The sequence below is a fragment of the Rana temporaria genome, chromosome 11, assembly GCF_905171775.1.
Source record: "Rana temporaria chromosome 11, aRanTem1.1, whole genome shotgun sequence".
In the NCBI taxonomy this organism is placed as follows: domain Eukaryota; kingdom Metazoa; phylum Chordata; class Amphibia; order Anura; family Ranidae; genus Rana; species Rana temporaria.
Genome location: NC_053499.1, coordinates 27825292 through 27840918, shown reverse-complemented (window position 1 = coordinate 27840918; position 15627 = coordinate 27825292). Strand labels below are relative to the sequence as shown.

Here is a 15627-nt window from a genome sequence, read left to right as displayed (position 1 = left end):
GTCTGTTTGGAAATCCAGCGTATGGGAAAGTTTTGTGCAACTTTCTGTTTCTCTTTGCTGATGAAACAAAGGTGGATTTGTAGTAGTGACTTGTAGCATGCAGTGATAGTGAAAGTACATGTCAGGGGGACAAAGGGTCACCGTCCTCCATTGTCTCTGCAGCCGAGTCTTCTCTTTCCTCCAGTGACTGATGTGTGAACTTCTTCTCTCCTAGGTGAACCATACAGTTGTGAATAATGAGACCTACATAGAGCGACTGACACGCCTGGAAGGAGATAAGGAATCTCTAATATTACAGGTACACATTTCCTTCTTATATACAAGGAGATATTGAAAATCAATTCTGCTGTTTATTTCACCAATGTATGTAAAAGAAAGGTTATTATGAAAAATAGAATTGTTTGTTTTTTACATCAAGATTTCGTCCCGCCAGGAAAAAGTGTTAAAAAAAATTGCTTTTCAAAACATTTGATTTTCTGATGGTTGAGGAAAAATGTATGTTTATTTTTGACCATATGGATAAGAAAATCCGAAGGCTCTAGAAGATGACATTTGTTTCTATACACTTTTTATTATACATTTCTGATCTGTTTACCTCTCTTCATACAAAACGAATAAATCAACAAATAAATAACACACAATATTTTTGTGGTACTTATTTGTTGATTTATTCGTTTTGTATGAAGAGAGGTAAACAGATTAGTGTTGTAAAATAATTTTATTGTTATTATAGACTATGGTAATGATAATTTTTTCTTTACCTTAACCACTTAAGGACCGCCTCCTGCACATATACGTCGGCAGAATGGCACAGCTGGGCACAGGCACGTACAGGTACGTCGCCTTTAAGAGCCCAGCCGTGGGGCGCGCACACACGACCCGGCTCGAAGCTCCGTGACCGCGGTCGTGGGACCGGTGGACCCGATCGCCGCCGGTGTCCCGCGATCGGTCACAGGAGCCTTTCCTGTTCTTCACAGTGGCACTGTCATCAATCGTCTGTTCCCTGATATAGGGAAAGACGATCAATGGCGTCACACGTCCAGCCCCACCCCCCTACAGTTAGAAACACATATGAGGTCACACTTAACCCCTACAGCAACCCTAGTGGTTAACTGCAATTGTCATTTTCACAGTAATCAATGCATTTTTAATGCATTTTTTGCTGTGAAAATGACAATGGTCCCAAAAATGTGTCAAAATTGTCCGAAGTGTCCGCCATAATGTCGCAGTCACGAAAAAAATCACTGATCGCCGCCATTAGTAGTAAAAAAAAAAATTATTAATAAAAATGACATAAAACTATCCCCTATTTTGTAAACGCTATACATTTTGCGCAAACCAATCGTTAAACGCTTATTTAACCAAAAATAGGTAGAAGAATACGTATCGGCCTAAACTGAGGAAAAAATATGTTTTTTTATATTTTTTTGGGGATGTTTATTATAGCAAAAAGTAAAAAATATAGAATTTTTTTCAAAATTGTTGCTCTATTTTTGTTGTTAGCGCAAAAATTAAAACCGCAAAGGTGATCAAATACCACCAAAAGAAAGCTCCCCCAAAAATATATAAAAAAATAATAATTTCCTCAGTTTAGGCCGATACGTATTCTTCTACCTATTTTTGGTAAAACAAAATTGCAATAAGCGTTTATCGGTTGGTTTGCGCAAAATGTATAGCTTTTACAAAATAGGGGATAGTTTTATTGCATTTTTATAATTTTTTTTTTTTTTTTTTACTACTAATGGCGGCGATCAGCGATTTTTTTCGTGACATTATGGTGGACACTTCGGACAATTTTGAAAACATTTTTGGGACCATTGTCATTTTCACAGCAAAAAATGCATTTAAAATGCATTGTTTACTGTGAAAATGACAATTGCCGGTTGGGAGTTAACCACAAGGGGGCGCGGAAGGGGTTATGTATGACCTCATCTGTGTTTCTAACTGTAGGGGGGTGTGGCTGTAGGTGTGACGTCATTGATTGTGATTCCCTATATCAGGGAACACACGATCGATGACGGCGCCACAGTGAAGAACGGAGAAGCTGTGTTTACACACAGCTCTCCCCATTATTCAGCTCCGGGGACCGATTGCGGGACTCCAGCGGCGATCGGGTCCCGTGGTCACAGAGTTTTTGGACCGGGTCGCGGGAGCGCGAGCCCGCGACCCACGGCTGGGTACTTAAAGAGGACGTACCTGTACGTGCTTGTGCCCAGCCGTGCCATTCTGTCGACGTATATGTGCAGGAGGCGGTCCTTAAGCGGTTAAGGACATGTGTGTTCCAGTGCGTTTTTGATGCGTTTTACCGGGTTCCAGTACAGTCCCTTGCAGAAAAATGCAGCATGTTCTACTTTTCTTTCTGGAACGTACTGGAACTGACCACACTAGTGTGAACGATGCCATTGAAAAACATATAGGGCCGGATTCAGAAAGAGATACGGCGGCGTATCTCCTGATACGCCGTCGTATCTCTGAGTTCCGACGGTCGTATCTATGCGCCTGATTCATAGAATCAGTTACGCATAGATATCCCTAAGGATATCCGACAGGTGTAAGTGGCTTACAACATCGTCGGATCTTAGGCTGCAATCTCACGCTGGCCGCTAGGTGCCGCTTCCGTTTGTTTACGCGGGGAATATGCAAATGAGGAGTTACGCCGATTCAGAAACGAACGACCGCCCGGCGCTTTTTTTTTACGTCGTTTGCGTTCGGCTTTTTCCGGCGTATAGTTACCCCTGGGTCTATGAGGCGCAGCCAATGTTAAGTATGGCCGTCGTTCCCGCGACGAAATTTGAATTTTTACGTCGTTTGCGTAAGTCGTTCGCGAATACGGATGGACGTAATTTACGTTCACGTCGAAAGCATGACGAGTTGCCGACGTCATTTGGAGCATGCGCACTGGGATTCAGTCACGGCCGGCGTATGCGCAGTTCGTTCGGCGCGGGGACGCGCATCATTTAAATGATACACGCCCCCCTACCCGCCGAATTTGAATTCCGCCGGGTAATTTACGCTACGCCGCCGCAACTTTACAGGCAAGTGCTTTGTGAATAAAGCACTTGCCTGAAAAACTTGCGGCGGCGTAACGTAAATGCGATACGTTACGCCAGCAGAAAGATCCGCTGATCTTTCTGAATCTGGCCCATAACTTATTATCCTGATGCAGAAAAAAAAACGCACTGGACTGCATGTAGTGGGAACCGGCCCCCTAGCCCACAGATACCCGGGTCAGCTGTGCAGCGACTATCTTGGCGCTATCATAGGTCATCTACATCAGCAGCTGCTGTTTGGTAGCTTAGTTCAGAACAGCTGCCCCCAACCAAGCAAACTCTCCTCCGAACACGCAGGCGTAATCCTGAGATCGCTCATCGCGGCATTCCTACGTTGCAACTATAATAGTAGTGAAATGACAGTGCCAACAATAGCAGGCCGGATCTCTGGCTACGCAATCTCTGCGCAGGATATTTATTAGAAGTGGGGGGGGGGGGGTGATAGAACGCTTTTTATTCCAGCCAACATAAATTCCCAAACTTGTTGACAATGCCTAGTGCTGTCTGTGCAGACTTGTTTTAAAGCCGCTATATATCGCACTGACGATTTTTTTTGCTTGACTAGTCCTTAGCTGTCGTTCCTCTTGTAGGAACTTGCAGGCCGGCGAGCTTTCTAAGCTGAGCTCAGTAGGTGCTTAAACATGCCCTGAATGCATCGCATACTTGGCCACCTCCGCTCTGCCGTATAGGTAAAGACTCCACGCTCTCCGCGTGAAATCCATCGCTTCGCATCTACAAGGGGCTTTTATTGTTAAAAAAAAAAACTGCTTTGGTCGTAGGATTGCCTAACTGCTCCGGAGAAAAGAGGATTGTGTAACTTTGTGCCGCTGGAGGAAGCTCTGGGTTAGTCAAGTCGATCGTCTGAAATGTAAAGACGAGGGAGGGCGGCCGGGTCTTCTGCTTTTGTTGTAGACGGCATGCATGTTTAGTAATAGGAAGTGTTTGCTTTCTGCTCTGTGAATAGACAGGAAGGATTGAGCGGTGACTTGTGTTTCGTTTTTGTAGGTGAGCGTCCTCACTGATCAGGTGGAGGCCCAAGGAGACAAGATCCGGGACCTGGAAACCTGCGTGGAGGATCACCAGCTGAAGCTTAATGCTACCGAGGAAATGCTCCAGCAGGTAGGTGCAATGTGCATGCAAAGAGAACCCGATGAAAACGGAATATTCCTAAAGGGTTAGTTCACCTTTACAGAGATAATGTAAGAGGCCTTTAACACCAGAGCTCCCAACTGTCACTGCAACTATGCATTTCCCTACTGCATGCGCAGTACACCCGGCAATGACTGCCGACTACAGTTAAGACAGAATGACACAGCGGGAGACTCGATTATAAGCCAAGGGGAGCTTTTTCAGTATAAAAAATGTACTGAAAAAGTCGGCTTATACTCCAGTAAATACGGTAGATTTGTTTACCCTTAGGTGTGAAGGGGTTAAAGGGGTTGTAAAGGGAAAAGTTTTTTCACCTTAATGCATTCTATGCATTAAGGTGAAAAAACATCTGTGCATTAGCGGCCCCCCCAGCCCCCCTTTACTTACTCGACCCCTCGAAAGTCTTGCGCCGTGAACGAGCAGTCTTCTCGGCCGTCTTCCCGGCTCATTCATTGGTTGATTGAAAGCAGCGCAGCCATTGGCTTGTGCTGCTATCAATCACATCCAATGATGCGGCGCGCCGGGGGGCGGGGCCGAGTGATACAGTCAGCGGCTATGGCCACCGACTGTATCACAGGAGCGTGCCCGCAAGGACTCAACACCTTGCGAGAGAGCTCAAATGAAGGTGTTGAGTCCTTGCGAGGAGGAGCCAAGACAGCCGTCAAGGGACCCCAGAAGACGTGGATCGGGCCAAGTATAACGTGTTTGTTATTTAAAAAATATACATATATATATATATCTTTAGTGACACTTTAAAGCTTGTCTGAGCTGTCAGAAAAAAGGGGGCGGAGAGCAAAGTCACACTCTGCTGAGCTCGGTGAGGAGAGATTTGAGAGCTGATTGGAGGGAAGGGACACACCCCCCTTCACACAGCACACACAGCTGAGGCTGTCAATCACCTGTAGGTCCCTCCCCTGTCACCATGTTTCTCTGAAGCCTCGTACACACGACCGAGGAACTCGACGGGCGAAACACATCGTTTTCCTCGTCGAGTTCCTTGTTGGGCTGTCAAGGAACTCGACAAGGCAAGTTTCTCCATTCCCGTCGAGGAAAAAGAAGACATGCTCTCTTTTTGGCTCGACGGAATCCTCGACAGTTTCCTCGTCGAAAAAATTTAAACACGACCGGTTTCCTCGGCAAAAAAAAACTCGGTCGTGTGTACGAGGCCTTAGTGTCAGAAAAAACTTGTCAGAGGAACGAAGCAGCAGACAGAAATTACACTCGGTGCTCTTAATTAAGACAAGTACACACTATAGAGGGATATGCTTTGTTCATATTTGATGTCTGAGGTTTACAAACCACTCAGGGGCGGACTGACAACTCATGGGGCCCCCGGGCAATAGAAGAGTATGGGGCCCCTCTGGCTTACAGATGGCCACCACGCCAGGAGGTAGTGCAGAGGCGGGCAGCTAAAATCTTGGGATATTCACATTAAAAGCATGTCATTTTCGGACATATCAGGGACAGATCTAAAAAAAACACAGATTTTTACATACTGTCCCTGGTTTTACTGAGCCTGGCAACCCGGATGGGGCCCCCTAGTGGCATGGGGCCCTCGGGCAGTGCCCGAGTGACTCAATGGTCAGTCCGCCCCTGAAACCACTTTAACTACAGTAGAGAATATTCAGATTTATCAGGCTGGTTGTGCTGCCTGGCAGGGCTGTATAAATCTCAGGACTGGCTGGATATTATTACAAATCCTGAGGCAGGTATAACATTTACCATACATGTATATCATCTGTATATCTTAATACAATTAATATCTAATACAAGATTAACATGCTAATTATCTGTTTGCCTGGAGTTCGGATTGAATTGTATTATTTGTATTATAAGAGGTGGAGTTTATGATGTAGGTGTGTTGAGCTCACATCCTAACTGCCACTTTGGGGTTTATGTAGCTCTCAGGCCCTCGGCTTGTAAAGACAGACCTGCCTGAAAATGTCATTTTAATGCCGAGGATTAGGCATCTGGATATCCATTCTAAAACACCGAAGGCCTATGCAGGAAGGAATACTCACAGGAGCAATAAATGTAACATATAGTTTATTGTTGGGTAATAAGGCTCATAATGCTGCATACAATCTGTATGGAACAGTTTCTTACATCTGTACACAACATTGTAAGAACGTTCGCTCTGCAGCCATGTGCGGCCAGGGATTAGAGGCCGATGGAGGCTTCCTAGAGGAGGCCTGCAATGGTCAATGGCAATACTGGCCCATGGCCAGCTGGGTATGGAAGTTTCTCTCCTTCAGACTAGAATCTCTCACTTAAAAAAAAAAAAAAAACGTTTTACCCAAATGGGTTATTCTATTTTGGGTGGAGTCAGGGCTGCCATCAGGGGGTACAGGCATCACACCTGTAAGGGGCCCAATTGTCCCCAGGGGCCCGGCTGGTCCCCCTCCTGTTTTTTTTTTTGCATTACACCTTTAAGGGGCCCGGTGGTCCCCAGGGCCCCTTACAGGCCCGGCTGGCCCCCCTACTGTTTTTTTATTTTATTTTATTTTTTTGTAGGGATGCACCGATATATTGGTGGCCGATACATATCGGCCGAAAACAGCTGTTTTGGGGACATGCCGAAACAGCTTAAAAATTGCCGATAATGACTGCTCGCATGATCAACGCTGACTGTCCCATGTCCTCCTCCAGCCCCCCTCCGTTTTGCTGCAGTCTCTCTCCCTCCGTGTCCCCCTCGGTGTTTCCTTCTCCTCTGTGTCCCCCTCTGTGTTTCCTTCTCCTCCTTGTCCCCCTCGGTGATTCCTTCTCCTCCTTGTCCCCCTCGGTGTTTCCTTCTCCTCTGTGTCCCCCTCTGTGTTTCCTTCTCCTCCTTGTCCCCCTCCGTGTATCCTTCTCTTCCGTGTCCCCCTCGGTGTTTCCTTCTCCTCCTTGTCCCCTTCCGTGTATCCTTCTCTTCCGTGTCCCCCTCGGTGTTTCCTTCTCCTCCTTGTCCCCCTCCGTGTATCCTTCTCTTCCGTGTCCCCCTCGGTGTTTCCTTCTCCTCCTTGTCCCCCTCCGTGTATCCTTCTCTTCCGTGTCCCCCTCGGTGTTTCCTTCTCCTCCTTGTCCCCCTCCGTGTATCCTTCTCTTCCGTGTCCCCCTCGGTGTTTCCTTCTCCTCCTTGTCCCCCTCCGTGTATCCTTCTCTTCCGTGTCCCCCTCGGTGTTTCCTTCTCCTCCTTGTCCCCCTCCGTGTATCCTTCTCTTCCGTGTCCCCCTCGGTGTTTCCTTCTCCTCCTTGTCCCCTTCCGTGTATCCTTCTCTTCCGTGTCCCCCTCGGTGTTTCCTTCTCCTCCTTGTCCCCCTCCGTGTATCCTTCTCTTCCGTGTCCCCCTCGGTGTTTCCTTCTCCTCCTTGTCCCCCTCCGTGTATCCTTCTCTTCCGTGTCCCCCTCGGTGTTTCCTTCTCCTCCTTGTCCCCCTCTGTGTATCCTTCTCTTCCGTGTCCCCCTTGGTGTTTCCTTCTCCTCCTTGTCCCCCTCCGTGTATCCTTCGCCTCCATGTCCCCCTCAGTGTTTCCTTGTCCTCCTTGTTCCCCTCCGTGTATCCTTCTCTTCCGTGTCCCCCTCGGTTTTTCCTTCTCCTCCTTGTCCCCCTCCGTGTTTCCTTCTCCTCCGTGTCCCCCTCGGTGTTTCCTTCTCCCTCCGTGTATCCCTCCATGTATCCCTCCGTGTCCCCCTCTGTGTTTCTCTCTCCTTCTGTGCTCCTCCTCCACCCCCTGGAACTGTCAGGATGGCTCCTTACTGTTCCGAAAGGACAGAGTCAGTGATGACTGACTGTCCATTCACATAACTGAAACATCGTAAACTGTTTACAATGTTTCAGTTTATGAATGAAGAGAAGCCGCTGTCTTCTGTCCATTCATTTTCAGAGCAGCTGAAGCTGCAGAGAAAGGGATTGGGGAATCTGTTTTCTTAGTCCCTTTCCATGTCTCAGGGGGGAGATGTCAGAGGTCTGTTAAGACCCCTGATATCTCACCAAAGCCCCCCCTCCCCCAACAGGGATGATTAAAAAAAAGAAAAAAAAATTGCAATAAATAATTTAAAAAATAAAATGTAAATAATAATAAAAAATAAAATGTAAATAATAATAAAAAAAAAAAAACACAAAAAAAAAAAAAAAAGTAATTTTCGGTTTCGGCCTGACGCTTTTTTATATTTCGGTTTCGTTTCGGTTCTGAAATTTCCATTTCGGTGCACCACTAATTTTTTTCATTACTCCTGTAGGAGGCCGATGGTTCTCTTCTCTGGGGGGGGGGGCTGCCTAAAGCTGTGTAAGGGGCCCCAAAATTTGTGATGGCTGCCCTGGGTGGAGTTACATAGTTAGGTTGAAAAAAGACACAAGTCCATCCAGTTCAACCATTAAAAAAAAAATGTAATTATATTATTAATAATAATAATAATTAATTAAATAATAATGGAGGGGGGGGGGGTTCAATCCTTCGCAAGTTTCCCCCCAACCCACAGTAGGGCGTTGGTGGACCGATTTGGCTTTTTAACAGAGCTACCATTGTCTGCAATTCCTCCAGTTCTTCTTTATAGGAATAAAAGTGCAAACACTGGCTTAGCTGAAAAGCCCGGCTTTGTCTTTTACAGTTTTGTTGGAATTATAAGCTTTTAAATGGCGATAAAGATGAAACCCAACCCAAAGGGAAATCCCCAATTATCAGGTTTATCTTTTGGAAGATTTTGTTCTGGTAGCTGTCATTTTGGTTTTCCCATTAGGTGCCCGTTCACACTAGAACCCGCGTTCCGTGCGCATTTCCTGCAAAACGCACTGCAGCTGCGATCTGCTGCGGGTGTCAATGTTAAGTTAATCATACCTCCCAACATTTTGAGATGGGAATAAGGGACACCTACTAGCAAATGTATGTAGGCATAGGACACACCCCTGCCACACCCCCTTAAAGGAGAATTAACCAAAAAAAGGTTAATTAAATCCACAAGTGATTTTTTTTTGTTTACCACTACTATTCCTTTATATTGGTTTTAAAATGTACAAATGCAGCAATTTAGAAATTGGATGAAAAGTTTAGCACTGGGAAAGACTTTTTGAAAGATAAAAAGTGATTTTTATATATAACTATAGAGATCAGACAAAAATGAGGGACAAATGAGGAGGAAAGAGGGACATTGCTTCAAATCAGGGACAGTCCCTCGAAATCAGGAACAGTTGGGATCTATTCGGTATCAGATCTCACCGAGTTAGGCTCGATTCACACCTATTCATGTTGCTTTTCAGCGTTTTTGCATTGCTTTTTGCGGTGTTTGCTGCGTTTTTTGACGTGTGTTTTTACCGCGATTTGCGTTTTTTTTTTCTATCAATTTTAATCTTTTTACATTTCCTTTAACAACCAGCAATAAACAGGTTAAAAAAAAACGAAAAACGCAGTAAAAACACGGTACTTGCGTTTTGGATGCGGGTCCATTGAATTCTATTACATGCAAAACGCTGCTTTTTGCGGGGAAAAAAGTCCCAGACGCTTTCCAAAAATGCAGAGGCACAAAAAAGCATTGATGTGAACATGTTCCATAGGAACCCATGTTAAAAAATGTCCCTGTTTTTCTGCAAAACGCAAAATGCACCAAAAAACGCATTAGTGTGAATCGAGCCTTAGTAATCTCATTAACATAGAAGACCAATTATATGTAAATACAATAAAATTACAAAATGAGCACTGATGGGCTGCACTGATGAGGTGGCACTGATGGGCACTGATAGGTGGCACTGATGAGGCTGCACTGACAGGTGGCACTGATGGGCACTGATGAGACTGCACTGACAGGTGACACTGATGGGTACTGATATGTGACACTAATGGCCACTGATAGGCAGCACTGACAGGCGGCACTGGGCAATGACAGGCGGCACTGATGGGCAACGACAGGCGGCACTGATGGGTGACACTGATAAGGAGGCGCTGATGGGCACTGATTGACAGCAATGGTGAGCACTGATTGGCAGCAGCGGTGGGCACTGATTGGCAGCAGCGGTGGGCACTGGTGAGCACTGTTGGGACTGCATGTGATCATAGTGCTCACAGAGCGCACCACCCGCACGCCACAGGGGCGTGTGGGAAGTGTGATCACACTAGGACATCAATAGACGCCCTCCCGGCAAAGTAAGCCCGTGCTGTAGCCATCATTCAGCACTAGTGCGGGCGGGAAGGGGTTAAAGTAGTGCACTAGTTTCGGTGTGAACCAGTGCGATTCGGCCCATTCAAAATGAATGGGCTCAAATGGCACTGCAGTGCTCCGCGTGTGTTTTGCGCAGGAACTGTTCCTTTGTGATTCCCCAGTGTGAACCGGCCCTAAGGGTACTTTTACATTGGGGCGGTGCCAGCTTTAGTGGCGCTTTACCACTGTTATTTTCGGCCGCTAGCGGGGTGATTTTAACCCCCACTAGTGACCGAGGAAAGCGTTAAAAGTGCCCGTGTTGTGGCGCTGTCAACGCGTTTTACAGCAATTGCTGATCTCCTTCTGAAAATGCTTGTTGCCTGGCTGTCTCAATCTTTAATACTCGTCACTTACTGACCTGGAATCGGCACGCAAAGTCAAGTGAAAGGTTGTAGTTCTCTTCTCACGGAAGTATTGTTCAGGAAATGTTTTCCTTTTACAGTAATTCTAATCCCATCCCCGGGGCAATCAATGAATCTGATTAGTGTGTTATAGTTCTAAAGGACTCTTTTGTTGTTCTTGTAGCCGGTGATTGAAGTGGCTGTCATTGTACTTGGCAGAATATGAAAACAATCAAACGTCATTCCTCCGAGAATGATTTATTCATTTATGTGTCAATGGGGGTTTGTTTTGTGTTTGTTTTTACAGTCTGACAACAATATGCTTAGGAAAATACAGGAGAGACTCTCAGGCCTCGTACACACGACAGAGTTTCTCGGCAGAATTTAGCGAGAAACTCGGTCAGAGTCGGATTCTGCCGAGAAACTCTGTCGTGTGTACACTTTCGGCCCGATGGAGCCGCCGAGGAACTCGTCGAGAAAATAGAGAACATGTTCTCTATTTTCTCGTTGTTCTATGGGAGAACTCGGCCCGCCGAGCTCCTCGGCGGCTTCTGGGCTGAACTCGCCGAGGAACTCGACGTGTTTGGCACGTCGAGTTTCTCGGCCGTGTGTACGAGGCCTGAAAGATGGGGATCCCAACCTCCCAAAGGGACCGGAATGGACTTTTTTGTAACATTTAAAATTTTACATTTAAATTCGTAATTTTTCTCTATCATTCTCTCTCCTCCCCCTCTCTCTTATTCTCTCGGTCTCTCCCTCTGCCACCTATCTTTCTCTCTCCTGCTCTCCCTCGCCCCCCTCTCTCTCCCCCCTTCTTTCTCTCCCTCTCTCTCCCCCCTTCTTATTTCTCTCCCCCCTCTCTATCACCCTTCTTTCTTGCCTCTCTCTCGCTTTCTCCTCCCTTCTTTCTCTATTTCTCCCCTTATTTCTCTCTCTCCCTCTTCCTCCCCCATATGTTTTCTCTCACTCTCTTTCTTCCCGTCTTTCTCTCCCTCTCTCTCCTTCTGCCCCCTCTTTTCTCTCCCCCGCTCTCTTTCCCCTCCCTTCGTATTGCTCTCCCATCTTCTTTCACTCTCCCTCTCTCTCATGCCTTCTCTCTCTCTCTCTCTCTCTCTCTCTCTCTCCCCCTTTTTTCTCTCCCCATCTCTCTCTCTCCCCCTTTTCTCTCCCCCTTCTTTCTCTCCATCTCTCTCTCTCCTCCCTTCTTTATCTCCCCCTTCCTTCTTTCTTGCCTCTCTCTCTCCCCTGCCCTCTTTCTCTCTCCCCCTTTTCTCCCCCTCTTTTTTTCTCTCCCCCCTTCTTACTTGCCTCTCTTTCTCCTCCCCTCTTTCTCTCTCCCCCTTTTCTCCCCCTCTCTTTTTTACTCCCCCCTCCCCCCTCTTTCTCTCCCTCTTTCTCTCCTCTTCTTTCTCTCCAACTCTCTTTCTCTCCCTCTACCTCCTTCTTTCTTTCCCTATTTCTCTCCCTCTCCACCCCCTCCCCGGTTCTTTCTCTCCCTCTCTCTCCCTCTCTATCTTTCCCTCCCCCCCCCCCCTTTTTTTTCTCCCTCTCTCTCCTCCTTCTTTCTCTTCCTCTCTCTCCTTCCCCCATCTCTCTCCTCTTCTTTCTCCCTCTCTCTCCTTCTTTCTCTTCCTCTCTCTCTCTCCCCCTCTCTCTCTCTCCTTTTTTCTCTCCGCATCTCTCCCCCCTTCCCCCTCTCTCTCCCCCTTCTTCTCTCTCCCTTTCTTTCTCTTCCTCTCTCTCTCTCTCTCTCTCTCTCTCTCTCTCTCTCTCTCCCCATTATTTCTTTCCCTCTCTCTCTCCTTTCTCTCTGCATCGCTCTCCCCCCTTTTTCTCCCCTCTCTACCCCTCCACCTCTCTCACATTCTCTCTCTCTCTCTCTCTCTCTCTCTCTCTCATTCTTTCTCTCCCTTTCCCTCATTCATTCTTTCTCTCCCTCTCTCTCCCCTTTTTTCTCTCCCTCTTCCCTTCTTTCTCTCTCCCCTCCCTCTCTATCTTGCCCCTCCCTCTCTCTCCCCCTCCTCCTTCTATGTCCTCTCTCTCTGTGTGTATGTATATATATATATATATATATATATATATATGTATATCCCTCCTCTTTCTTTCTCTCTCTCTCTCTCTCTCTCTCTCTCTCTCTCCTTCTATCTCTCTCCCTCTCTCTCTTTTACCCTCTTTCTCTCTCCCTCACTTTCTCTCCCCTGCTTTCTCTCTCTACCCCTCTTTCTGTCTCCCCCCTTGTTCTCTCTTCCTCCTCTTTCCCCCCCCCCCCCCCCTTAATCTCTCTCCTCCCTCTCTCTTTCTCTTTCTCTCTCTCACTTTATAAATAAATTGGCTTACAGACTCTCAGGATTTAATACTATGATTTAAAGCTGATCCTCAGTCTTGCACAGCTTTAAAGTCTCCTCTCCTTTACTGAAATAGCTGACTCTGATTTCACTGCACACTGTGAGCTTCTCACATTGGAGAGCAGCAGCAAGTCAACCTGATTTCTTGGCTACGTGTTCAGCCAAAATTCTTGTCATTTCCTAACAAGTCTTACTGTCCTTGGCCCACCCCTTTCATTTATTGGATTTCATTTTTTCAATCACAGAGATTCAGTATCACGAGTGAGTTTCACCACTGCTTACAGTTTTCAGGAAGCTATGTACCACACTCTGCTGGCGTCTCCCATCAGTTGCCCTCCTATCAGCTATGATCTGCTTTCATTGCATTGAGAAGCGCAGAGACCCGTTGATGATGACACTGGGTCTAAAATAAGATATGTACTGATAACATAAGAGTTTTATCTAATAATTTCATTAGCATGTTGATGTGAACAAAAAGGAAGAACCGGGAAGGCAAGTTATGCCTCTGTTCAAAACCTCAGACACAGTTGTATGAATGGATGGTGGGAGATGGGGAGGAGTCTTCTCTGATTTGCTAACATGTGTATGTTTCCACGTGGTATATTGAGCTCTATAAACAACAGGCGTTTTATGTTGAAATGGTTCATCTTGTCCCCTTGATTAATCGCTAGCCAAGAGGGAAGAGGTAAAAAAAAAAAAAATGTTTTAAATGCACCTAACTAATTAATGGGTAGATCACACACTTATCATACAGCAACAAGCATTCACTCCAGCTAAATGATTCGTCTAGGGGTTGTCTTTTATTTATTTTTTATTACTGAATAACTTGGATGTGGCAAAGGGAAATCTGGAATACTCCAGTAACACTGTGTAGTAACCGGAGGGCACTATTCACTATGTCAGTACAGTGAAACCCCTGATTGCGAGTAATGCGGGTAACGAGCGTTTCGTAATACGAGCACTGTATTTAAAAAAATCGTAACTTGGTTTGCGAGTGTTGTCTCGCAAAACTAGCACGATTCAGGCCAAAGCAGTGTGCAGTACCACTTTTGGCCAGAGGTGGGGGGACGCCGGAGCCAATCGTTCAGAAATGCACGGAAAGGCCCAAGGACAGCACGGCTGACCTTGGCAAATCTTGGGTAGGAAGTCTTTCCGAGGTTTGCCAAGGTCAGTCAAAGTGTCAGGCTGCTGATTTGCCTCTTCCAGCCCACTAAATTCTAGAATCCTCTAGCACAGGGTCCTCAAACTATGGCCCACGGGCCAGATACGGCCCACAAAGGTCTTTTGCCTGGCCCTCCTGGCCTTTTGGACACAGGTCAGGCTGCATAACTGGGCACAGGCCAGGCTGCATTACTGGACACAGATCAGGCTGCATTACTGGGCACAGGCCAGGCTGCATTACTGGGCACAGATCAGGCTGCATTACTGGGCACTGAAGAGGCTGACTGCATTGCTGGGCACAGGACAGGCTGGATGCATTACTGGCACAAGACAGGCTGCATTACTGGGCACAGGACAGGCTGCATTACTGGACAATGAAAAGGCTGGATGCATTACTGGGCACAGGGCAGGCTGCATTACTGGGCAATGGGAAGGCTGGATGCATTACTGGGCACAGGACAGGCTGCATTACTTGTTACTGGAGAGACTGGCTGCATTACTGGGCACTGAAGAGTCTGACTGCATTACTGGGCACAGGACAGGCTGCATTATTGGGCAATGGAAAGGCTGGATGCATTACCGGGCACAGAACAGGCTGCATTACTGGGCACAGGACAGGCTGCATTACTGGGCACAGGGCATGCTGCATTACTGGGCACAGGACAGGCTGCATTACTGGGCACAGTTCAGGCTGCATTACTGGGCACAGGTCAGACTACATTACTGGGCACAGGTCAGGCTGCATTACTGGGTACTGGAGAGACTGGCTGCATTACTGGGAACAGGTCAGACTGTATAGATGGGCATTGGTAAGGCTGCCTTTCTGAGCATTGGTAAGGCTGCATTGCTGGACACAGGTCAGGCTGCATAGATGGGCACTAGTTGGCCTGCATTGCTGGGAACTGGTAAAGCTGCATTACTGGGCAGGCTACATTGCTGGGCACTGGTCAGGCTGCATTGCTGGGCACTGGTCAGGTTGCATTGCTGGGCACTGGTCAGGCTGCATTGCTGGGCACTGGTCAGGCTGCATTGCTGGGCACTGGAGAGGCTAGCTGTGCTGCTGGGCACTGGTTAGGCTGTGCTGCTGGGCACTGGTCAGGCTGGCTGGGCACTGGTGAGGCTGCATTGTTGGGCATTTATGAGGCTGCATTGATCCGACCCCCCAACAATCAGAGGGTCAGTGAACTGGCCCCCTGTGTATATATATATATATATATATATATATATATACACACACACACACACACACACACACACACACACACACACACACACAGTGTTTTTAATTATTTCACTTGATGTAACCACATGTTTTGTAGAAGGCTAGACATACACAGTCAGTTTGTTAGTTTCAGTTCTGTTTAATGCTGAAAAAACATCACAAATGTATCCATACTATGAAGAAGGACC

The 15627-nt window shown here is 46.9% G+C and overlaps 1 protein-coding gene across 1 annotated transcript in view; it reads left to right on the top strand.

Annotated features, from left to right (window-relative positions):
* PPFIBP2 (PPFIA binding protein 2) overlaps nucleotides 1-15627 on the top strand; it is a 210398-nt gene that overhangs the window by 89729 nt on the left and 105042 nt on the right. The window contains 2 exon segments of the mRNA XM_040328281.1: nucleotides 215-298; nucleotides 4056-4169. Coding sequence (XP_040184215.1) covers nucleotides 215-298; nucleotides 4056-4169 — 198 coding nt within the window.